This window comes from Pongo abelii, chromosome 14, assembly GCF_028885655.2.
Source record: "Pongo abelii isolate AG06213 chromosome 14, NHGRI_mPonAbe1-v2.0_pri, whole genome shotgun sequence".
NCBI classification, from domain to species: domain Eukaryota; kingdom Metazoa; phylum Chordata; class Mammalia; order Primates; family Hominidae; genus Pongo; species Pongo abelii.
Window position 1 is genome coordinate 37,063,999 of NC_071999.2, and position 26,925 is coordinate 37,090,923.

Here is a 26,925-nt window from a genome sequence, read left to right on the forward strand (position 1 = left end):
ATACATTGCTGTGAAAATTAAAATGAGTTAATATAAGTGCAGCACTGATTAAAATAAAATACCTGCTATAGCAAGCACCATGTAATACATACATTCCAATTTCTGAGAAAACAATACTTATTAGAGCCTAAGTCAATTCCTATCCCAGCTGTCGTTTACTAACCTGGTTTACTGTCGTTTACTTTGAGCAATTTATTGGGCCTTCTCTCATTTATAAAATCCTTCAATTGACATCTTGTTATGTGAAAGCACATCTGAAATACCAAAATTCCATACAAGTGCAAGATATTTATTACTGTCATTATAATATGAAAATTAGCTTCACCTACATGGCAAAGTTTGTCTTTCATACAGGTCCTGTACAAATGAATCTAGTTTATGCAGCAAGTTGTTCAGCTACTACTCAGATCGTTTTTGATTTTGAATACTTTCTGGTTTTGTTTTTAATGTATAACCTGCTGTATGGTAGTCAATGAGGACCCAAAAATGAACAAATCAGAATGCCTGGAACTCACTATCTGGTAGGAAACATTCAAGTAAAGGATGTCTGTTTCCTAGAAAACAGAGAGCAGGGGTGCTTGGTAGCCTCTCCAGAGGATTGGGACAGGAGTAGAGGGGCAGGGGAATGTAGTAAGAGGAGGTGTCACCTAATTGAAGTTATCCAAGTAGACAAGGGTAGGAAGGCATTCCAGGCATGCAGGGAATTGCAAAAGGGATGTTGCAGTGCAAGGTTCACCTACCACACGGCAGAAGCAGGAAGTGGTACAAGGGAGCCAGGTCACAAAAGGCCCCTCATGTGCCATGTTATGAAATTTGGACATTGTCCAGTAGGTGACTAGAAGCCTCTTAAGGACTTTAAATGCAGGAAAGTAAAAAAAAGTTTGTATTTTCAAGAATATCATTTGTGCAAGAATGGAAGAGAGGCCAGAAAATCCATTTAGGAGGCAGTTGCAATGATCTGATATCATCTTGAAATGCTAAAAACCAATTAACCGTACATAATCCACAGACAAAACAAACTAAAACCTAAGTTCGCTACTTTGCTTTTCAGTGCATATGGAAGCAAAAATAATCTCAAAAATGTTCTTAAGAGTGAAAGAATATTAGTCACAATAAGATGCTAGAAAAATGGTAGACAGGAGGGACAGGACAAATATTTTAAAGAAGTTGAAGTTGAAACAGAAGACACTAATGTCAATCAGTTAAACTAGAGATCTCGGCTATGGTCTACAGTGAAATTGAGATGATACTTGCCTTCCTCATCATGATTCACAATGAGAGATTATGAATATGAAAGAATTTCAAATGATATGCTATGCAAATATAAACTGTTATATATATTTTAAAAAAGGAAATGCACAAAGGAAAAGATGTTTCTACTAGAAGAGAAGCTCCTTAAAGGCAGGGGCTACATTTCCCTTGTTTGCTGCTTGATGGCAGGTGTCTTCCACATAATAATACTACAGGCAGGTACAGTGTTAAGTACCCTATGTGCATTAACTCATTTAACTCTCATACACTCCTGTGATGGAGGTAGGATTATCATCTGCATTTCACAGACAGGGAAAATCAGACCCAGAAAGATTAAAATGCTTTCTCTAGGTGGCCACACAGCTAATAAATTATAAGGCAAGGATGGATTCAAACCCAGGCAGTCTGTGTGTGGAGTCTGCTTTTAACCACCGTGTAAGTACACCATAGGCATTTGCTGATTTGGACCAATTGGAAGACGAGTAGTCCGAATTTCTGAAATTTTTAAATGATCGAATGTTTTAAATGCAGCTTTACTAGTTTCAAGTCCCCTTTAAGTAACTAAAACATTTGACAAATTTTACCTGTTATATTAACAGGCAAAAAAAAAAAAAAAAAAAAAAAAAAAACTTCTGCATGAATGTGTGCTTCTAAAAAGCCAGGTTTTTTTTTCTCCATGAAGCTAAACAAATAGCTACAAAGTTCATCTAGAAGAATAAACATGCAAGAACATCTTGGAAACCGCTAAAAATTAAAAAAAGAAGCAATGGACTATATAAAGTAGGCCATACTAGATATTAACACGTTATAAAACCTGAATAATTAAAATGATGTTGTATTAGTACTTGAATAGACAGACTAGTAGAACAAAAATAAATGTAGAACAGACCTAAATGTATATGGAAATTTAGACTTTTAGAATAATGATCACACTAAAAAGTTGTTAGACTACAAAGACTATGAAGTCTATCTTTCCTAAATCTAAAAATTTCTCACTATAGTCTTTCCTATAGAATGTATTTATGTGGATCATCTTTATTCAGTAACAGTTTAAAGATAAACTTTATCCCAGATCATTTCTAAACAATTATGAATTCTATAAAAATCAGTACCTAAATTGTCTGCACTAAGAAGAAAAGAGAATCGTATGACTAAATAAATGGAGACAGACAAATAACATAAAGGCAAAAGACCTATCAGAAAGTTAAGACACTGAAAGGCTGGTTAGCAAACATTCATTGACCCCATGCAGAACAGCAGAAATTTTAATAGATCTTAGGGGTAAATAATGTCCCCTTTTTTCAGAGAACCTGTTATTTATGTGGGAGCTGATGTTTAAACAAGATCTCCCCATAGGTAAGGAGTTGAAGGGCTATGCTAGAGGTATGTATGAGAGTCAGGGGACACTCAGGAGGAAATAATTAGTTTTAATGGGCTGGGATTTAAGGCATCAGGGAGGAACAGAGAAGGCTTCACAAAGGAGAGGATATCCAAGCCCACTATAAAGAATGAACAGGGTTCACTTGGGAGAAAAGAAAGATTCAGGAATGGGGGTGGAAGGACACTTCTATCATGGAAATAGAATGAACGTGGCCTAGCTAGGGTTTACAAAGCTTGCAGGAGAGTAACAGGTTGGGAGGCAGAAGAGATAGGTTAGAGTCAGCTATTGACTAGTCTGGTATGCCAGGCCACGAAATGTTAGTTTGATCCCACAGGCACCAGGGAAACTACTGATTCTGTGATTTCTATATAGAAAGGATTATAATCGGTGTAAGATAGACATCGGAGCAGGGATTGACTTAGGGAGACTGTTAGGAGGGTACTGCAGCAGTCCAGATGACAGTGCTGGGAGCCTGAGCTATAGCAAAGGAAGTGAGAATGGATAAGATATCAAATTCAAGAGAAATTTTGTGGATAAAATCTATAAAATTGTTAGAAAGGATGGAGTGAGAGTCAGAAGTAAGGAATGGAGGAATGAAGTGTCCACGGATGATGAAACCCACACTCTCCTCTCTGATTTGTTAATGCCTGGGTGCCCACAGCTGGTCTCCCTGCCTCTGCTCCATTCCCCATGCTGCAGACATTGGACTTCCTCTGTGGTCTCTCTGATCTCATTGGCTGCCTGTCACCATCATGAGAAGCCTATTCTCCTCATGAAAGGCACCTCATGTAGCCCCTGCTTTCCTCTCAAGCCTCACCACCTACTGCTCCTTCACCTGGCCTTGCACTGGCCCTTCACCAGCATACAAAGGATTCCCAGGCTCCAAAACAGGAGCCCTCTGCTCCTCCATTTCTCTCAGGTTCCATGTGCTCTTGCCTCTGCCTACAAACCTCCCCCTCCCACCTTTTTTTTTTACACCTTTCGAAGTATCTAAGGCCACAAACTGTGGCAGGCTCAGCATAGTAACTCAAATGTGTGTGCATTATGAATGAGTACAACAAAAATGGATTTAAGGTTCATCTGAGTTTTTTTGTTGTTGTTTGTTTTTTGTTTTTGTTTTTGTTTTTTTTTGAGACAGAGTCTCGCTCTGTCACCCAGGCTGGAGTGCAGTGGCGCCATCTCGGCTCACTGCAACCTCTGCTTCCCAGGTTCAAGCAGTTCTCTGCCTCAGCCTCCCAAGTAGCTGGGATTGCAGGCACCCACCACCACGCCTAGCTAATTTTTGTATTTTTAGTAGAGACGGGATTTCACCATCTTGGCCAGGCTGGTATTGAACTCCTGACCTGGTAATCCACCTGCCTCTGCCTCCCAAAGTGCTGGGATTACAGGCATGAGTCATCTGAGATTTTATGTGCTCCTGGAATCCTTTCCTGACCCCATTCCTTGAGTTTGCCATATGTTGCCCTTCTTTCTATCCTCTTGCTTCTGTCCCTACCAGTTTTTCACACTGTTGTGGAGTTGACTCCCATCCCCCATAGGTTGTGAACATCTTAAGGGAAAGGATTATCTTTTATCTCTACATCTCAGGTTCTAGCACAGTACCTAGTACACATTAGTCTCAATAAATATTGGAGGGTAATCAGATGGGATGGGGATGGGGTGGAGGCGTTGGAGAATCAAAACAGTAAGGGTTTAAAAGGACATAATCAACAATAAAAAGAACAGACTGATTCTCCTATTGGTGCTAAAGAATTTGGGTTCCCTAGGGTGGGAGGGAGAAGATGATCTCTTGAGTACTCATCTTGGCAAAGGAGAAAATGACATGGCTTCCCCCAGAATTACTCTGTCCTAACATTTATATGCCTCCTCATGGATGATTTATCCTATGAGCATTGACAGACCAATACCCTGGAAGTCCCAGGTATGCAATGTGCCTCATAAGTACCCAGCCATCCACCTGGAGCTTGCCTTTTCCAGGCCTTCAGAGAAGAGCCATCTCTAGAACCTCAGACCTCACTATTTACATCTGCAGTCTTACATCTTGGTTTCTGTTATAGAACAAAGACCCCAAGATGGCTCGAGTTGCACTGGAATCTCTCTACAGATTACTTTGGGTTTACATGATTCGAATTAAATGTGAAAGCAACACAGCTACTCAGAGGTAAGATTTGGCTTGTGTCAATGGTAACCACATCACTCAGCCACTGCAGAGGGTGTTTCTTTTATTACTACATATGCTCACTCAACTAGAAGCTATTCAAAGCTGACAGTTTCTAAAAGATCTAAGTCCTAAGGAACATTTTCAGGCTTTCCATAGTCATTGGCTCAACACCCATTACAAAAGCTCCAGCCTCTACCAGGATCAACAGGTTCCACTTCCAGAGTTGTATTTGCCACTTTAACAAAAAAACAGCTATAATTTTCCAACTGCTCTTAGTTTTCCAGAAAAACTTTTCATAGAGTAATTATGCTAATGGAAATAGGTGAGGTGGTTTGTTTTCTTTTTCTGAATTCTCTCTGATTCTTAGATAAGATGAAACATCTGCCATTTTCCCTTAAAGAACTGGAGCTCAGACAATCTTGCTTGTTTTCTCTTTTCCCCCTTGTCTTTCAGCCGACTTATAACCATCATCACAACACTTTTCCCCAAAGGGTCCCGTGGTGTGGTGCCAAGGGACATGCCTCTGAACATCTTTGTGAAAATCATCCAGTTCATTGCCCAGGTAATGGAGAAGATTCTGGTGGTGGGAATTTTCTAATGGTTTTTAAGCAGCCAGCCTCCTTCTTATGAAGTACTAAAAGATGGAAAGTCTAAATTAGTATCTTACGTGTTTAGACTTCTGTGAAAGATTTAAAGTGTTTTCACCCACAGCCTATTCTTTTGCTTCAAAACAAGTTGTGAGTTGAGTACGTCAAGTGTTTTCAGCATCTGATAAATGAAGAAACAGAGACAGAGTTTAAGTGGCTCATCTGAGTCACAAAGTCTGTGAATTAGTAAGATTGTCTTGACTCTTCACCTCTGTTTTTTTCCTGTTTCTCTGCTCTGGATTCTACAAGTAAAGAGGAAACAAAGGGTCTGGTGTTCAGAGAAAACCAAAAGAGAACAATTTAGCAAAATTTGAGGAATAAATAATAATGTTCTTTCAACCTATGAAAAAGAATTTAATAGGAATATTAGCATTTATCAAGCACTCTTTTGCCAAGAAGTGTTCTAAGTGCTTTATGTATATTAATGACTTAAAAACAGGTCCAGTAATATTAAACATAGTTTTTAATACGTAATTTACTATTTGAACTCAGGAGTTTTACTTTTCAAAACACTTTGTGAGTAAATGGGTTTACCCCAACTTTGACCTCCTTGTGCAGAGGAACAGGAAAAGATTATTTTTCCAGTCCAGCCTCTGCCATGAGCCAGCTCTATAACCTTAAACAAGTCAGAGAACATCTTTTTTCTGTTTCTTTATCTGTAAAAGGGGGTGAAAATGCTTGCCTCAGAATATCGTGTGCTTAAAAGGAAATAATAGGCATGAAAGTACTGTTGAAGTACAATTGATACTGATATAAAGTGTAAGGTTCAATTGCTACTTCACAGATGATTTGACAGTAATATCTCTCTTTGAGTTTGGTGCAATGAAATATTTGTACTTAGCTCTATAATATTTGTACTTAGCGAAAGGACATTACTTGCTCTGCAGGTGAAAGAATTAATGTAATTTTTCTGCATGTAGTTATCATGTGACTGAGAATGTGCTTTGTTTATTCTGGAATATGTTGTATAAAATGAACCTGTTTTATTTATATATATAAATAAATATGTACATATACACACATATATATACACACAGATACCTGATATATTTATATATATAAATTATATATATTAATTATTCATATATACCTGATATATATATTCCTGTTATATATTCCTGATATATTTTGCATATATTAATTATACATATTAACTATCGTTATATATATACCTGGCATATTATACCTGTTATATATATATATACACCCCTGATATATTAAGTAACCTTAATATATCTTATGTGTTGATTACATGTCTCACATGCAGAATTGTTTGTTATAATATGAGCCAAAGGATTTTTAATGTTAGAGAATAGAAGAAAATGATCATTTTGCAGTGATCTCTTTAAAAATACATTTTAAAGAGGTACAGTACAAGTAGGAAGAGTTCACACTCTTTATAAGCCCAGATACCCCAAGTGTTTGGTTATTTGATTTGTGGGGGGGGTCTTTTGTCATTAGTCATACTGTGGTTTAGGGGCCAATTACATGTTTTGTATAATGAAGGCCTCCTTGCACACCACACAAAACAGAAGCAGCCCTACCCTTGGTTCAGATGGGCATGGTCTTCCTCCAGGTTCTCTGCAAGCCACAAAACTGAGCAGTGCCTCTCCTCTTTTAGCCACCACCTGTTTGCTTGGTGCATATTGATGAAAATAGCCATTTTATGTTGAGTTTATATTTTAACACTTTCATTTTGTGTTCTTGTTTTTACTACAGGAACGTTTAGATTTTGCAATGAAAGAAATCATTTTCGATTTTCTTTGTGTGGGAAAACCAGCAAAAGCATTCAGTCTCAACCCAGAGGTATGAATGATCCTTTTATGTACTTCTAACAGAGCATGTCTTCACGGAGCCATACCTTTGCTTTGCGGCTTTGGAGAATGGGGTGAGGGATGTCTTCTCACAAAGTCTTCTATTTGTTTCTGTCAATGTCCAAATTCAGATGATGGTGGAATTTCAGAAGTAAAATTTTGGATGAATAGGTTTAGAATGAAACGGTTAGATGAAAGGTTGATGTGCTACCATATTCTGTTCTTGTATAAGAAAGTAATTCTTGCCCAAAAAGATAGTTCATCACTAAAAGTTAGGTTGTTTTATTTTAGAAATTCAGTGCTTTTACTTATAACTGTTTAACAAATTTAGCATCGGGAAGTGATGAAACAGAGAAGAACAAATATATGTAATAATAAAAATAGTAAAACAATGAAATTAAATAAATAATGTATGCACATCTGTTTCTGTGACAGCATTCCAACTCCAGGGCAGGCAGATTGTGGAGATGAGTATACAGTGGGTATCATACACAACGTGGAGCAGTGGAGGCTGTGCACATGAACAGCACATATAATTTTAAACTTTTAAAAACACTGTCAGCCAACAGAAGTATGCCTGGCACACTGCCTCTTTTTCTATGAGGTTGTAGAAACAACACTGGACCAGAAGTCAGCAGAGCCGAATTTGCCACTTGCCACAGGCTCTGCTGCTTTTCCTAGCTGTCTGACATTTACCTCTATGAACTCCAGCTTTTTCACCAGTAAAAAGGACAAAATGCCTTTCTACCTCAACTCGCAGAAGAATTGTGATATTAGGAAGAGTACATTACAAACTCTTAAGAAAAAAAAAAAGGGAAGGAAGAAAGGGAGAGAGAGAGAGGAGACTGCACACCATAAAAATCAAATACATAGAGAGTTCCTATCATCTCTGTATTATCATCTGGCTCCTTCATTCTGCCAGTGAGGAAGGGGGCCTGGAGGCTGGAGACTGGCAGCTTGTTAGTAGCAGAGGGGACCCAGGTCCCTGTTAGTCCCGTGCTCCTTACCACCACACCCCATATTCTCTTCTTGATACTAAGGTTGCCACATATCTAGAAACAGCACAAAAAGTCCAAAAATGGGAGTTTCTGTCTGGTGTCCAGTGACCTCACAGGCTTCTGGAATGGCTGCAGCCAGGGTCTCTGGGCCAATGGGAGGGGGCAGGGCCACTGCCAAACCAGAGGCTTTGGGCTGGAAGGAGGCCCAGAGCTGTACAGTGAAGAGCCTTCTCTTGCTGGGAAGGTTCTCAAGACATTATTTATTTCTTAGCAGTCATGGCTTTACTGTCTTTAGCAATCATTTCTCAGAATTACTGGATTACTTGTCTAAAAAGGACATGTTAAAAGCTACTACCGTCATTATCACTGTCTATAAAATGTATTCTTGGTTCTTTTCTCAAACTCCTCATTCAGTCAGTGTGTAATTAGTTAACCTCTCTGTGTAGAGCAGTTGGAACTGTGATTTAAAAAAAAATACCAATAGGAGTAAATATTTGGTTATCTTCTTCCGTTTCTCATGATCTTGTAGATTTATGGAATAATTCATTTATCAGTAGTTGGTAATTATAAGCCCAAAGGCATACCCATAACCCCACTCAAAAGCAGACAGGAGGACAGCATAGTCTGCAAAGCAGATGTCATACACTTGATGAAACATGCTGTAGGGCATTGTTTCTCAGGAAACAAGTTCAGATTGGGTCTTAAATAATATTTTGGAAGTAGCTTGTGGAACAAGGCCTGGAGATCTAAAGGATTATCTTACTGTAAACTTTATGCTGCACCACCACTCAGCTCTTCAAAATTTCCAGGTAATTGTCCTGTTTTAGTGCACACCTGAATGACCTTCTATATCCATCCTCATCGTCGTGAAGACTTGCTGGTCTGTGAGAAGAGTTTCTTGGTCATCAATTTCTCTGTTTTTCCTTGACCTAAAATAACGTCAAGTCAGAGGTCTTATGTAGTGCTAGCGGCAAGAAGAAATAAAAGTGTATAGATTGGAAAGGAAGAAATAAAATTAATTCACAGAGAACATGATTATTTATGTACAAAGAACCTAAAGAAAACCTACTGGGACTAATAAATGATTTTAGGAAGTCTGTAGGATACAAGAGAAATAAAATCAATATATTCTAGTTATGAACAATTAGAAATTGAACAATTTACAGTAACACTGAAAAACAAAATACTTAGCATTAAAGCTGACAAAATATGTGCAATATTTTAGTACTGAAAATTACTAAATCCTGAGATAAATCAAAGAAGACCCAAATAGTGAAGAGAAATAACTGTAAATTGAATGACTCGCTGTTAACAACAAGAGGTCAGTTGTCCCCAAATTGATCTATGTAGATTAAACTGTAATCTCAATAATAATAAACCCAATTAAAATCTCTGTACCTTTTCTGTAGAAATCAACAAGCTGATTCTAAAATTTATATGGAAAATCAAAGGAACTAGAATAACCAACATAATTTTGTAAAAGAAGAATAAAATTAGAAGACTAGCATGGCCTGATTTCAGGACTTACTATAAAGTTGTATAGTGATCAAGGCAGTGTAGTATTGGCAGAAGGATGAATATAAAAACCAGTTGAACAAAATAGAGAATCTAGAGAAATAGACTAACACATATAGGGTCAACTGATTTTCAGCAATGATTCTAAGTTAATTCAATGGATAGAAGATAATGTTTCCAGTAAATGGTGCTGAACAATTGGATATCCACCTGAAAAATATTGAACCTCAGCCTATAATTTGCACTATAAACAAAAATTAACTCAAAATGGATCATAAACCTAAAAGTAAAATCTGATACTATAAATCTTCCAGAAGAAAAGAAGATTTTCATGACCTTCAGGTGGGAAAAAATTTCTAGGACATAAAAATCATAAACCATACAAGAAAAAAGTTGATAAATTGAACATCATCAAAATTAAAAATGTCTGTACTTCAAAAAACAGTTAAAGTGGAGAGCCACAGACTGGGAGAAAATATTTACAAAACTTATATCTGACAAATGACTTCCATCTGAATATATAGAGAATTCCCACATTTCAATAATAAGAAAATAACCCAATTTTTTAAATGGGCAGAAGGATCAGCATCTTCACCAAAGAAGAGACACAAATGGCTAATAATCTCATGAAAAGACATTCAACCTCATTAGTCATTAAGGAAATTCAATTTAGAACCAAAACGAGATGTACTGGGGAAGATGAAGAGCAACTAGAACCTCATACTATTCTAGTGAGATTACAAAAAGGTACAACCACTTTAGAAAAATTTGGCGATTTCTTTTAAGATTAAATGTATACTTAACCATATGACTCAGCAATTCCATCCCAAGGTATTTTTCCTAGAGAAATCAAAACACATGCTCACAAAGGTTTGTGCAAATATTTATAGCAGCCTCATTCATAGTCACCAAAAATAAAAAAGCAACTCATGTCCAAACCCGGTAAATGGCTAAACAAATTGTGAATCATCAATACAATGGATACTATTTAGCAATAAAAATGAACAAACTGCTGATACTTGCAGTAACATCTCAAAAGCATTGTGCTCAGTGAAAACAGCAAGATGTAAAGTCTATGTACTATTTGATTCAATTTATATCACATTCTGGAAAAGGTGAAATGTGGAAATTAGACAATGTTTGTCAGGTGCTAGAGTTAGGAGAGAAGACTAACTGCAAAAACGCACGGGGGACTTTCTGGACATGGTGGAAATATTTTGGATCTTGATTCTGTTGATGGTTACCTGACTATGTATGTTTCTCTAAACTCAAGCAACTGTACAACTAAAAGGAGCAACTTTTAGTACATGTAATTTATATCTCAAACCTGATTTTTAAAAAATAGAGTGGGGATTCTGGCTTACAAGAGATATTTGCCAGCAGCAGCTTTTCAGACATTTTCTTTGATTCTCACAATAGCGCTATATGATTGATAGGTATTACTATCCTCATTTTACAGAAGGGAAGAATATACCTGGACTTGGAAAAGTTAAGTAATTTTCCAAGGCCAGACAAATAAAAGGGAGAGTTGTGATGCAGAACTATATGAAATTTAAAAAAAATAAATTATTTTTGAAGTTAACTTCAAAATGTGTGTACCAAACTATCCCATCTTATTTCTGCCCTTAGTGTTGTCCAGGGAAAGGGAAAACTTAGAGAACTGACAAGGATGATTGCTAAATTGGATAATCCACTGGCAGATAATTGAGGCTTGACCACATATGTCATCCCACAGTTATTATATTAGTACTGCATCTGCTGAATTGACCACTTTATTTTCTTATCCACAACATTGCTGTGTCTTGAGAGACACACACAAGCCTAGAAATATCTCATAAAAGAACTATCCAAAGAGGGAACTAATGAGCTTTGATACACAGATTATTTTTTAAAGTAATATTCTTTTTGGCATATAATTTTTTGGCATATAATTTAATGCCAAAAAAGCATAAAGTACACATTGAATTGCTTATAAATGAGCCAGAGAAATATTTACCAAATCCTGGTTGAATTATGATAACTCCTTAAAGCTTGAATAAATAATTTTAAAATGAATAGAAGTCTATGTTACTTTATGTTATAAAATGTAATCGTGTTCTACTAAATAGGTGATTCAGGCAAACCAGATTTAGATGCAAAGCTTCCCACTATACCTCAGTTTCCTCACCTGAAAAAATGAGAATACTTTACCCTGTAAAGTGGGAATGCCTTCCTTATATGACTGTGTTAAGGATGAAAGTTAATGAGCAGTTCTGGATGTATTTTAGGGACTCAATACATTGTAACTAAATTATTTTCATCGGTCCTAGTAATCGTCATTATTTTCTTCCGTAGGTAGTAGTATACTTGGGGAACTTACTACTTCATGAGGTTTAAAAATATTGGTGTAAATGTTTCACACATGGCTGTTTAATGGAGTACAGATGTTTAGGTACCTTCTGACCTTTGAAGATGAGCACTAGGGAGAACACCTGTCTTACTAAGCCGTTTTTCAGGGCCAAAGTTGTGCCATACCTGAGCCTAAGGAAGATCAATCTGGCCCACAATCACATTTCTTCTTACACACCCATATGTTTTCATCAGTAACAGGTTCTGTGGCATTGAATTTTTAAAATGTCTTCTCAAACTTGGCCTTTGTAAATCAGAAGTCAGGACCTGCAGTTGAGAGCAGGTGATGTTCATTTTATGGTTTCCATTTGGAACCCTGGGTGTTTCCATTCAATCTTTGTGAGCTAACACATGTGGTGCCTCCCTTCTTCCAGGAGACATATGAGCCCTTGTTTACCTCAGTTTACCTTAGTTGCACCTGCTCCAGAGGATGAGGCATATCTTTTAGAGATACACTCAGCATTCCCCTCAACAGAATATAGTACATGACCATCTCAAACATGCTCTCCACAGTCGGTGAAATCTCCCGACTTCACCGACAAGAAAAAACAGTGACAGAAACTTAAATTTTATTAAGATTGCTCTACACTCTTGTGCCTTTTAAATTATTTTCTCATACTCATCTACATGCAATTCAATCTTAACTATCTGAGAGACTTATGGATGTATTCCACTACAATAATTGGGCCTTTCCTTTTGTCATGACAATATTGTCTCTTACAGAGAATGAACATTGGTTTACGGGCATTCTTGGTCATAGCTGATAGCTTGCAGCAGAAAGACGGGGAACCTCCCATGCCGGTTACAGGAGCCGTTCTTCCTTCAGGAAACACGTTGAGAGTAAAGAAAACATATTTGAGTAAAACGCTAACTGAAGAGGAAGCCAAAATGATAGGTGAGTTTCAGAAGTGCATAAGAACTAAGCCTTATTAAGCCCTTAAAATGACCAGTAGATATTTATATTTAGTGAGATGCACTTTTTAAAAACCTTTATAGAAGTAGATGATAAGACATTCCAGCATTAATTGTTTTGATTGATTCATGCTGTGTTTTGTTTTACGCTCTTTAAACTTTTTAGAACTTCCTGGTAAATATTTTGGCATTTAAATGTTAGATTTTTATCTATGGTCTTTTTAAAGCCTCTAATAATGATTACTACATTTTTCAGTAAGTCTCCAAGACATCTGTGTGCTTTGCTAAATAATCCTGTTTATCAATTCATTCATTGATCTCCTTCTTTTTTTCTTTAGTTAAATTAGTTTAACGTGTTTTAAATATGCCAATCTCACAACACACATCAGGTTATATTGTGGATTTAGACTACATGAGATGATTTTCTAATTTAACTATCTTATCTAAAGAGATGTTCTTGGCATTTGTTCATTTCTTACCAATTACCCAAATGTAGACACCTACTACAAACTTTATTAAGATAATTACTGGATTCTACAGACCTGAGAGAGACACACAAGGAAATTTTTTGCTTTGAAATATTTCTCTTTGGTTATGCAATGTTTAAATGACTTTTAAAAGGTGTAATAGGTTGGGCGCAGTGGCTCACGCCTGTAATCCCAGCATTTTGAGAGGCCAAAACTCCACCTGAGGTTGGGAGTTCGAGACCTGACCAACATGGAGAAACCCTGTCTGTACTAAAAATACAAAATTAGCTGGGCATGGTGGTGCATGCTTGTAATCCCAGCAACCTGGGAGGCTAAGGCAGGAGAATTGCTTGAACCCAGGAGACGGAGGTTGCAGTCAGCCAAGATCGCACCATTCCACTCCAGCCTGGGCAACAAGAGTGAAACTCCATCTCAAAAAAAACAAACAAAAAAAAACAGATGTAATGCATGAGAAATAATCATGAATAATTATTTCACTAAAGTACAAATTTTAAATACAAAGGTATTTACTTTTCATTTGTATAATTCGTATACACATTTGTCTTCCAGTGTAGGACATCGACACTGTAGTTAATGAGAACAATAAAAATAATATAGCTAAAATATGTTTTTCTTCATTTTTAAATTTATAATGTGAAGTTATTTTATTTTACTAAAAAAATTCACATATATATTTCAGAGGGTCATATGGAGTTATTAAAGTCCTAACCCCCAATGAGAATTATTCTTTATTCACATAATCACTAATGATGGTGAATTTTCTTATGCTAACTAGAAACTTTAAAATTCAAATTGCTTTAATTTGAATTTTGTATTTTCTTATTATTTTAACTCTTCTGGAAAATACTTCCAATTGAGTATTAGAATTCCTATAAATTGAATTTAAATGATTATCTGGTGAACACCTACTAAGTGCAAGGCACTATGCTAAAAGCTGTGCAGATGAGATTGAATCAGACAGCCCTTTTGCTCAAGGAAGTCATTGACTCATAAGATCTTCAGTAAAAAATATTATAGAGGATGAATAAATCAGGATATCCTTTGATGGATTCAGTTGAAGGTATAACTATAATGCATGTTTTTCAGGCATGTCCTTATATTACTCTCAAGTACGAAAAGCTGTAGACAACATTTTAAGGCACCTTGATAAAGAAGTAGGAAGGTGTATGATGCTGACTAATGTACAAATGTTAAACAAAGAACCGGAAGACATGATCACGTGAGTACAGTAAAGACTAAGTTATCAATGAAAGATGAACCAGAAGACACAAGTAGAGAGTATTCTTATTTATTCTGTATTTTGTTTTCATCTTCTTAGAGTTCTAAAAAGTAGTACAGATAGTTAAAAAAAAAACCCTTCACAGTATTTGACTAACTATAAAAATAAGGTCATATCTGTGATTGATCTATTTTATTTATATCTCAAGTATCACTAGGTCAGTAAGTTAGAAAATGAGGCCCATGACTCACTGGTCCATGTTTTTCAGAAATGGCATTTTGTTCCCAGGCACCATCACAACTCATGTGACATAGTGACATCCCAAATTTACAGACATTCCATCTTTATACATCTCATGACAGTTCCTACTTCATAGTTTCTGTGCGACTGTATCACAGACTGCATCACAGAAAGCATTTTAAGAAAGCATGCGTAGCTTCAAATGTATTCAAATCAAGTATTCTTATTCAAAATCTGAAGATCTAGATTTACAATTAGAACTTGGATTTGCTGTTTTTGTTTAACTATGGCAGGAACTAGGATTAAGTTATAATTCTATATTTTAAGAAAGTTTGGACTGTGTTGTTGGGCTATGAATTAAATTACATTTGATAGCTGTGGCATAATTTCCAAAAATATGATTAGGTAAATTTCTTCTGTCATCCATCATTTTCAACTGCAAATATAAGAATTAATCTGAAGATTGTTACCTACATAAAGAGGTTCATGTTGTGGTGTGCATTTTTTTTTTGTGATAGTAACATGTACTCATGATTAAAGCAAAGGCAAAAATGCAGAATTATTTAAAATATGTATTTAGTAGAATCTAAAGTTAAAATAAAAGCCTCCTCAGAGCCTCACATGAAATCTGCAGCCGTTTCTTGGATCAATGTGATTCCTTCCAGACCTTTCCTTATGTCAATATAAATGTATGTGTATACATACCTCTTTTTTTCCACAAAAGTGGGATTATACAATGCATATTATCCTGCAGCTCACCAATTACTCGATTTAAATAGTATGAGATGATGTTGCTTTAGACTTTTCAACCGAAATAATAGCAGAGCTTATATTGACCAAGATTAATAACATTAAAAATATTATCTACCGTTCTAGTTCTTACTTCACAAATTGCCAGATTATCAATAAACTTTCAACCTCATTTTTCCATACTTCTTGCATATATTAAAGCCATTTTCAATTTATAATGTAGAAGATACAAAAAATGCATTATGCCAGGCACAGTGGCTCACACCTGTAATCCCAGCACTTTGGGAGGCCAAGGCGGGCAGACCACTTGAGGTCAAGAGTTCAAGACCAGCCTGGCCAACATGGCGAAACCCCATCTTTACTAGTAATACAAAAATTAGCCAGGCATGGTGGCGCACACCTGTAATCCCAGCTACTCAGGAGGCTGAGGCAGGAGAATTGCTTGAACCCGGGAGGCGGAGATTGCAGTGAGCCAAGATTGCGCCACTGCATTCCAGCCTGGGCGACAGTGAAACTGTTTCAAAAACAAACAAAAAGAAATGCATATAGCTGTTTCCTCAAAAAAAAGAGCTTTAAAGGACAACCATATTTGTAATCAATAGGCATCATAAGACAGGTTCAGGACAAAAACAATATATTCAAAATCATAAAAGGTACATGTTTAAATGTGAACATTTTATTTATGTTTTAATCAATGTTTCAAACTTTTTCTAAGGTTCTTCTTTACTTTTTCCTATTCAAACATCTTAAGACCTCCAGATAGGGCTAGAAATATTTTTCGTGCTAGAATTCAAGGCAGATTCCTGAATAACTCATTGCTTCATTTCTTTAAAAAAAAAAAAAAAAAAGGAAGAAGAGAAATGTTAGGGAATCCCATAAGCATTTAGGAGAAGAGGGTGGAGGCCCACACAACACTAATGAAACAGTCATTGGAGTTGACATCGGAAGCTGGTCCACCACTTTCCCAGGCCCTACGTAGGGTAACAACTTGAACACTGAACATTCTGTGTTGCTCAGTCTTTATTCCTCATCCCTTTTGTGGTTCATGCTAGTACAAAGATAGAAAGAAAGAAAGAAAATAACAAGTAAAGAAATAATAAATAATAATTTTAACATCTGTTAATATATTTTCTTAATTATGTAATTTTGGGGATTTATATGCTTCCCATAAAAGGCCAGACAGCAAAGACTGCAGTAGTAAGAGGAAATCATGCAGCAATTAGTTTCTAATCTAGGCTTGTTTTATCATCTTGGAAGTCCGGCAGAGTTTGCCCTTACACTTCAGGCCAGGCAAGGTCATCCATTTTCCGACAGATATAAAAATAATCCCAGCTGTTAAAGACATCTGGTGAGCAAACTAGTAGAACTGTTTAAATTACTCACTGTGTTACAAATGAACAATTAGAAGAGATCTCTAGGCTCTAACACTGTACAGCTATTGAGGATATCATCTGAAAACATTTCTTTCCTTGGCTGATTGGAAAGCCCTGTGCAACTGCTTCCTCTTCTCCAGGGTCCTCAACAGCTCATGCAAAAGCTCTATGGATGATAAAAGTCATAAGATTATTAAGAAAATAATCTTATGACTGCCCACAAAAGCAGATTATTTTGGAAGACAACATATTATGTGTTTTATTTTTCATATAAACAATTTTGTATTAATTCTTAACAAACTTGTAAAAGCACACTAAAAGGTAATGTCACAGAGCAAAATTGCTGTTTGATTATGATCTTTAGATTACAGAGGATTGATTCTGCTAGTTGCATTTCTATTCTGACTACAGTTACTGTTCCCAAAAGGAATTATTTTTATGCTACTTTGCATTTTCACTATTGTGCTTGTGTCCTGGGATCACATTAATTTGGTACTGATTCTATATTTATGCTCAGAAGACGAAGTCATCAGACTTTAGATATGCTGTTATATATTGTCACTTGGGTCATTTGAAAGATTTTGGTCGGTAGTTTATTCCATAAAGGTTACAGATAAAATAAGTGGTTAAAAATCTAACAGTTACCTATTAAAACAACTAAAAATTGAAATAACACAAAATATATATTTCTCCTTCACATTTTCCAACAGAATGCAGAAGGCATTAATTATCATTAAACATTCATATTCTCAAGAAATTAATTAAAAATCTCCATAGATGTGAGGCCCATCAGTATCACTTTAAAAGTCAGAAATGGGTGCACAACTATATACATTTCAGAATTTTACTTATTTTGAAAGATTTATTTTGGAAGCACTTAATTTTTTAAAAACAGGACAAGGGGCTCTAGGGGAGAAGCATAACTCATCAGGGAGAGAAGCTGCTAGATATCACAATTACAAAAGGCACCATTCTCTCTCTCTCTCTCTCTCTCTCTCTCTCTCTATATATATATATATATACACTCCATTTTTAAATGCTGAATGAAATACATTTTTAAATGCTGAATGAAATACATTTCTTCATGTGGATGTACTTAGCCATTTCTGTGATTCTGGTATTTTAAATGCAACTGGACTAGACCCAACTAAAGGGCAAACTCAAGGTAAAATACTATTGATATCAGCATTTTTCTTTTCAGATATATACCTTTATCTTACATTTAAATTACTTAAAGTTTTACTAGAACTGGTCAAGCTACAAAGGGCATAAACATTTGAGAATAATATGGAGGTAACACCAGGCTGTGACTCAGAAGGCATGGATTCTAGTCTTTGTTCATGCACTTAATTCATTTTGTTTTTATTTTCACAGCCTTTTGACCTATTTTAAAATTTTGTCTTCTAATTCTAGGGGTGAGAGAAAGCCAAAAATAGATCTTTTCAGGACCTGTGTTGCTGCTATTCCTCGACTGCTTCCTGATGGGATGTCAAAACTTGAACTTATTGACTTGCTGGCTAGGTAGGTGAGAATATTATTTGATCAAAATTAATTTCGATCCTTTGTTGTGACTCCTGAAAAAAAAATAGAATGGTAGTTTACAATTAACAAATATTTACCAAATGAGGTACTGGGTATGGGCAGGAAAAAACAAATTTTTAAAAATTATTTTTCCCATGTTCAAGGGGTTTAAAATCTAACTTAGAAGCAAATACATAAGCACGTAAGGTCGCTAACAACCCAAAGCCTGTGTTGTGCAAACTAATGACACAAAAATGTACAATACATGATTCGTGGGTAAGAGATTACTATGGACTGGGGAAGGCAACAAATAACTCCTGAGAGAAGGTGGAACTTGAACTTCCCCTCGAAGGGAAGGTAGAGTTCAGAAAGGTAAAGGCAGAGACATGAGCAAAGGCACAGAGGTAGAACCAGGAAATGAGATGGGTCTGGCCAAAAAAGAGTTCATTCGGAGTCTGATACCCAGTCTGAGGCCCACAGACCCCCATGGGGACAAGAATGCAGGTCATGGATATCCTAAACTAGTTTTAGTATAGTGCTTCAGAAAGCTGCCCAAAATCATATTTATCACCTTCCCAATGCACAATCCAATGAAAACCTAAAATTTATATTCTTTGAGTGGAATTATCTTATTATAGTTTAGTGAGCTTAGTTATCTCATGTTGATCTGGAGCTCCAGTTGACAGTTATGTGTGTCTTTAATTTAAAAATCAAGTGACATAACCTAAGTGCAATTTGGAAAGCAAAATTATTAGACACATGGGATGGGTGGAATGAGGAAGAACAAAAGTCATTGGTTTGGGGGAAAAAAAGAGAAAATAGTTTACAAACCCAATGATGAAAGGAAATTGAAATAAGACAGAAGAGGTAGATTTTCAGCTAATCTTAAGTACTTGTTGAGGCATTTGGACTGATGAAATTTTAAGCTGGGGAATAAGATGACAAAAAATGTCAGTTTAGGCTCTATAATCTGATTATGGTGTAATTTAAAAAAAGCCTGGAGAAGGATAACAAATAGTCATGCTGACTGAATGAATGATGCATTATGCATAGCCTAGTTTATTCACATTCTCTCACCTTCTGAGAGCACCGTTCCCATCAATATTCAAATAAATAACCCAAACTTCCACCCCACATGGCTGCACATAATCTGGTGCCTCCTGAGGCTCTGAGTGTCCCCGTGGAGCCCCGCGTCTCCTGGTTATTGTGGTCATGGTCCTCTCTTACGTGGGCAGCCAGCTTGGGTCCCTCTGTTGATTACCTCTTGCTATCTAGTAATAGCTTTTAGAACCTACTGCCCTTTCCCATTCTCTAATTCGCGTTTGGACACAGCCACTCCCTTCCTCCTTCCTGACACCACTAGCACAAGAACAGTGCTGAATGTGAAGGTTTCCTGAAGATCTGTTACCTTCAAAACCATGATCTCAAGCCGTTGTGCTCTCTGACCACAGCCTTCCACCTTCTGGCTGCCAATGTCACCCACCCCTGTAGCCTCTTTCTGCTGTCATCAGCAGCCTTCCAGCCGTGGATCTTTCTTCCTTCCAGTCCACACTTAGGGTGTAACTTTTGAGACCTAGCAACCACAAAGGAGCGAAGAGTACATTCCCTGGAAGCAGGAAAGCAGAGAGAAATGGGAAAAAATAAGCCTGGATCAAAAAGGGCTTTCCAGTTCAGGGCAAGGGGAAGACCTGTGGAGGAACAAAGAGTGGGTTTCCAAAGAATAATGAACACAGTGATTTAGGGGCTGGGGGAAGCTGAGGGAAAGAGAGACTAAGACTGTAAGGGTCATCCATGCTAATATTGAGTCACCCAGGATGAGGGCAGAGACTGAGAATAAAGAAAAGCTGTGAGACAAGGGCTAGAGCTACCAAAAACATAAAGGAGAGCCTGTCAGTTTGCTGTGGACAGCACTGGAGGGGGCAGCATGACCAGGAGACGTGTATTTCCCCAGAGCACAGGTGGCTGAGCGAAAAGCCCCTCTCCAAGGCCTCTTGACCATCTGGACAAAGATGGCCACCATCTAACAGACATGGAGGAAGCAGGACACAAGAATGGGAAGAAAACAATTCTCTAAAAGCCTGAACTTAATTTCCCTACATTCCTTTGCCATTTTACTACCTGCACGATCCAGACAAATTATTTAACCCTCAAGCCTATCCTTTTCCCTTGGTAAAAATTTTGGTGAAATTGGAATGAGACTGCCTACCTCTTAGGACTGTTGCGAGGGCTAGATGACAAGACGTGTGGTTAGACAGAGGAGGCGTCTGCGGGAAAAAGTTTTCAGTTAAATTGAAGTAGAAGGTAAGTTCACTTTATTCAATAGAAGTCTAATTGGTGATTATATACATTGAGGCCTTTGAAGTACCGAGTTTTTTGAATGGCATGCAGTGTTCTCTTTCTGGTAAAGTCTCTAATGCTGTTTTGCCATAAGTCTGAGTGGGAGGCTCCTACCTCTGGAATCACCTTGACAGCCCAATCCAGCGACGCCCAAACCCCCAGACCATGGTGCAGGCGTGTTGGGAGGGAATTCTGTCAGATGTGGTTGGAATGCTAGTGCTATTTATAGTGCATCCTGCTTATTGTAAGTTACATTCTTACCAAGCCCAAAGCAATGGGTGCTGTTTTTTGTGGGGTTTTTTTTTGTTTTTCTTTTTTTTCTGAGGGAACAGAACAAATAAATATTCCTGAGAGTTTAAGTCTTAGGGAGAAATCAAGAAAATGACTGGACTTATATGGGAAACCCATGAAGGGACCTTTTTAGTAAGCATCAAAAGAAGCCAGAGGCTGTTCTCCTCAGGGGGAAGGATAACTAGAGTAAGCGACCTGCACATAGAGTCCTGTTAACCTGTGAGAAAATGACCCTCTTCAGATCTCCTCGAGAGGGTCAGAGGACAAAAGTGAAGTAATTCAAGAGCAATAAATGTGGGTTTCAAGTGCCACACAAGAAGTCTTCAGTCACTTTATACCCCCACAGTCCAGTTGCCTTCGGATTCAATTGACCTGAGATAATATATGGTCTAGTCAGAGAGGGGTGAGACCTGTTATTTCTGACACTTCACAGTCACATCCGTGGTACGTTTTTTACTTAAAAACTTGGTTTTTTTTTCATAATTGGTAAAATAAGGGCAGTGGTCATGCAGGTTGTCCATCCCTCCCAGCTCAGTTCCCTGTAAGGAGTTTCAACTGTGTGTCCCATACAACGGCTCCCGGGCCCTTCCTGCACTTTGAGTAATGGCTGAATACCACAGACACTTACACCTCAGACACATATTAGTATGTTGCACATGACAACAGTGTATACAACGAAGCTGGAAAACTGCCTTCTTCAAGCTACTAGATTTCTGACTTTACATGTATTGTTCAGCCAGCTCATAATGTAGCCAAGTGTGAGAACCTTTCCATGTGGCTCCATGGGAGCTTCACAGGCCCTCCTGACATCGTGGTGAGATCCATGGGGGTGCTTCCTTCCCATCCTCTGCAGAGCCTGGCCTGCTCAGCTCTCTGGATCCCTGAGGATTCTCCAGATAGAAAGGGCAACTGTCGCCCCTTGGCAGCCGCCATCTTTTTCTCTCCCTCTCCTCTCCTATATGTTTCCTGCGCTGTCATTTGACCACAAGAGGGAGCTTTTGCTAGCAGTCCACAGGCTCCTGTCCTTGTCACTTCCTGCAGTGCTTTGCATGCACCAAGGGCTTGCTGTTGAGTATTCACCCTCCTCTTTCAAAGCTCTCAGCAAATGGTAGTTTATTATTTTTAGATATCTTCACATTCAAAGAACATACACCGTGCTATACAATGCATTTCATACACATTATGTTAGGTAAGCTGGGCACATGTTCATTCTTATTTTTAGATAAGGACATTGAATTTCAGAAGGGTAAATCTGATTGCCCAAATTTATAGAATTTTCCAAATGTCATTGGTTTTATGCAAAATAATAAACACATTTTATATGGTGTTTCCTTATTATTTGTAGAAACTTCTAAGATAATGCATACACAGATTCCACAGTCTTCTAGGGTATCTAAAAATTATTAAACATTTATTCTGCTTTCCCTTTTCCACATATGCCTGTGTTGTGAAAAGTGGTTAGTTGTTTGGAGTAGCTGAAAGAGAACTCGTCTCAATTGTATATATTGCCTCAATAATTCACTTAGTCATATTTCTGTATTTTAATTGAGATATAGTTCGAACCACTGTAAACAGGTGGGGGTTCATTCTTTAATAGCCTCCAAGAAGAAATTTCCACCCCTTCTGGTGAACTACCCTGGTAGTGAACAGTCCACCTCTCTCAAGCTCCTTCTTTTGGAAATCCTTGTCTGCTGGGCTTCACTTTCAGTGTTTCTTCCTCCACAGCCCTTGGTGACGTTGTGGGGCACTTCTTCCTAATAAGCTTTTGCTTATCTTGCCTACTTCAAAGGAGGATGTTTCTCCTAATTTATCTTTTCTTCTGGATATGGTTTGTGAATTTGAAATCATCCCTTTTCTATCATGCATCTCTGTACAAGAACATTATTAAAAGCTACTAAGCTGATTCCATCAGAATCTGAAGCTCACCTTACACAAGTGTTTTCCATTAAAAGTCATATTTCTGATCTGACCAACCAAGAAAGCAGCTTTGCCCAAGTTCTATTTTTTCCTCATTTTATGACATGTCCTGACTTGTTCAGTAGCACCCTTGTCTGAGCAGCACGTGCCCTTGTGATCACACCACTCACTTGTTCTCTATCACTGCAGACAGGGCCCAGGACCATTGGCAGTGGCACAGGTGGCCTGTGCAGAATACAGCTATGCATTCGCTTTCTGCCGTGAGCAGTGAGAATCATGCCAGGCCTGCTTAGTGCTCCTGAACCCAGCTGCCTGGAAGGGGCAGCTGCAATTGGTATTGGCAACACTGGTTTCTTTTATTTTAGGCTTCTGAGAACCAAATCAGCTTTTCAGAAATTTAGCCTTAGTTCCCCAAGCTAGCCAGACATCTTCACAAGTTGCTTTCTCTTAAAGTCTTTCTGTTCTCTCTTAATTGTTGCCACCAAACTCTCTCAAAGGACAGTTTTTAAAATTATAACTGCATCTGTTTAATTTGCAGCTGAGACCTGTTCTTTCTTTCCTGGTCTAGTTTCTCTATGAAGATGGCCCAGTTGGGGGAACTGCTGTCCCTCACCCTCATCCTTGCTAAAGAAGGAGATCTAATAGGATTTGTAAATCTATAGGCCAGCTCCACGCTACTTTCCTGAGTAGTCAGAATAGCTGGACATCTTTCTCATGTAACTCCAAGGCTTCCTTTCCCTTTTAGATAGCTATTTTTTCCCCGCTTTATAATGTAAAATCCCATGTGTTTCACAAGATCTTGATTATCTGGTCAAAATCTAACAAAAGTAAAAATGAGGAAGAACTGAGTGGAAGAGATGGCAACTGTATCTGACAGGCAGCTCTCTGCTTATATGCTTCGAGGGACAGACACAGGGAGGGAGCTTTGTCCTTTTCACAGCTTCTTCCCCTTACCCCTCACCTGCTACCCACAGACTCGTCTTGATAGGTGATTTCCATTCAGTCTCAGTTCTGTGGCAGCTGGGCCTTTTTCTTCTACAAACATTCCACTTTTATAGCCAGCTGAGCCTTCTATCCCAGAAGCCCTTTCCCCTCCCTGGTCTTCATCCTCCAGGAATATTTTTGAGCCTTTCACTGGTGGAGCATGTAAACACTGTCATTTTAAGAGACATGGCCACCAAGAATAGCAAGGACTACACTGCCCTGGGGCTCCAAGAGTCCTGAAAATGATCCTGCATTGTGGGTTTGAAGTTAAAACAGATTCTAGATTGCAAATTGTGCGTGAGAGCAAAGTTAGATGACGAGTAGAATCAATCTTATTTGGAAAGCTGAAAGTATTGGCCCTTACTTAAAGGCTTCATGAAAATAGACTGTGACATGGCTTTCGTCCTTGGTGCTTGCATGGTTTCATGATTATACTGGTTTGCTAGGGCTGCCGTAACAAAGTGTCACAAAATGGGTGGCCTAAACACCAAAAATTTATTCTCACAGTTCTGGAGGTTAGAGGTCCAAGATCAAGGTGTCAACAGGGTTGTGTCCTGCTCAAGACTATGAGAGGGAATCTGCTCCAAGCCTCTCACCTGGCTTCTGGTAGTTTGCTGGCACTCTTTGGCATCCCTTGGCTTGTAGAAGCATCACCCTGATGTCTGCCTTTATCTTCATATGGCATTATCCACATGTGTTTGTCTGTCTACAAAATTGCCCTTCTTATAAGGACACCAGTCATATTGGATTAGGGGCCCACAACCTCTTCTTAATTTAGCTAATTACATCTGCAATGACCTCATTTCCAAATAAGGTCACATTCTGAGGTACTGGGAGTTAGGACTTAAACATATGAATTTCGTGGGAGACACAGAATTGTGAACACTGTCATTACTCTCAGTTAACATTTATGTAGTGTCTGCAATTCCTGGTTACTAAACTATTACCTGTCCTAAAAACGGTGGCTTGTTATCTGTGGAAGCTTATTTTCTAAGACCTTCAGGACCATAGACAGGTATAAATATAGTAAATTAGAATAATAAACATAAGATGGGGAAATGACTTCAAGTGCTTTTCATAAACTAGTGTTTTCAAACCATGGACTGCAGAGGTGACTCAGCTGCTTGGCGAGTGAAGGAGTGTTTTCTCCCCAAATGGGTGGGCTTCAGGCCTTTTACCGCCAGCTTTAACCAGAGTGGCTCAGGTTTTATGTATCTATATATTGAAGTTTGTATTAGAGTTCTGCAGAGAGAAACAGAAACAATAAGATGTATAGAGAGAGAAAGAGATTTATTGTAAGGAATTGGCTCATGTAGTTATGGAGACTGGCAGGTCCAAAATCTTCATGGGGGGCCAGCAAGCTGAAGATGCAGGAGAGCCAGTGCTGCCATTCTTGTCTGAAGGCCGGCAGGCTGGAGATTCAGAAGAGCCAAGTTTCCAGTTTGAATCCAAACACAGTCTGCTGTAGAACCAGGAAGAACCAATGTTGCAGATGAAGTCTAAAGGCTGTAGAATTCTCTCTTGCTCAGGGGAGTCCAATCTTTTGTTCTAGTCAGGCCTGCAGCTGGTCAAATGAGGCCCACCCACATGAGGGAGGGAAAACTGCTTTCCTCATAGTCCACTAATTTAAATGTTAATCTCATCCACAAACATCCAGAATAATGTCAGTCAAATATCTGGGCACTGAGGCCCAGCCAAGCTGACATATAAAATTCACCACCACAGAGCTCTATATAAACTTTTGTTGGAAAAAAAGATAGATCTGAATGAAATATAAAGAAAGTTTGAAAACTTCTGTTTTAGACAATTCTAGATTGGAAGCCCATGTGAAAGCCTTCTCATTCTTCTTTCAGCAACTACTGAAGAACTGTAGATTTAATTGCATAAGACGTCCCTGAAAAATTAGCTTAGATTTTCCTTCTCAGTGTCTGTGTAGGACTTTACATGCTTTTGAGACAGAAAATATGTTCCCTGGCTCAGTGTAAATCTGTGAACTAAAGAGCTTTTTACCTGATTTGTATTGTCAAACTGGACCAATTGGTGTACTTTATGCTTTAGAAAATAAGACAAGAGTTTGCTTATATTATCAAACTTTTGAAATACTATCTATTTGAGAGTGATAACTGGGGTGACTTGTGCCAGGCTTGTTTTGTGGGAAGTATTTTGGATTAAAGATTAGAAGTCCTAAATTGAATTCCTGGCTCTTCCCTTTGTTAACTTTGAGCAAATTCCTTATGGTTAAGAGCGACAATGTTGTCTTGTATTTGTTGGTGATAATATCTGTCCTGGGTATGGGAGCCCCCATTGACTCTGCCACGTTCTTCTCTGACACTGAACACCTCCAGGCTACTGAGTTCTAAATATCTTGGCCTCCGTCTGCGCTTGCCCCACCACACTTCTCTGCTTTGGGTCAGGCCCTCACCACTTGTTGCTTAAGTCATTGTGGTGACCTCTTAGATGGTCTGTGCCTTGTTTCTTCTCCAAGACATTCTCCCTATTCCTGCCTGACTCTCTTTTCTCAAGAGCGAATCTAATCATGTTTCTTTCCCTATAACTTTCAGGATACCATTCATTTTCTTCTAATAATAGCTAACATTACTGAGTGCTTACTCTGTGCTCTGTGCAGTGCTAAACATTGCACATGGATCATTCAGTGACCCTCACGACAGGTTTATGGAATGCAGTTACAGTTAGTATCCCCATTTTACCAATCTGAGGCTTAGAGATTAAGTGACTAG

The 26,925-nt window shown here is 38.0% G+C and overlaps 1 protein-coding gene across 4 annotated transcripts in view; it reads left to right on the plus strand.

Annotated features, from left to right (window-relative positions):
- The window catches only part of FRY (FRY microtubule binding protein), a 448,789-nt gene that overhangs the window by 295,406 nt on the left and 126,458 nt on the right, over nt 1–26,925 (plus strand). For all 4 annotated transcript variants that reach the window (XM_054528883.2, XM_054528884.2, XM_054528882.2 and 1 more), the window contains 6 exons: nt 4,690–4,793; nt 5,247–5,355; nt 7,160–7,246; nt 12,879–13,050; nt 14,642–14,774; nt 18,551–18,658. In XM_054528883.2, the coding sequence (XP_054384858.1) occupies nt 4,690–4,793; nt 5,247–5,355; nt 7,160–7,246; nt 12,879–13,050; nt 14,642–14,774; nt 18,551–18,658 (713 nt within the window). The remainder of the gene's footprint in view (nt 1–4,689; nt 4,794–5,246; nt 5,356–7,159; nt 7,247–12,878; nt 13,051–14,641; nt 14,775–18,550; nt 18,659–26,925) is intronic.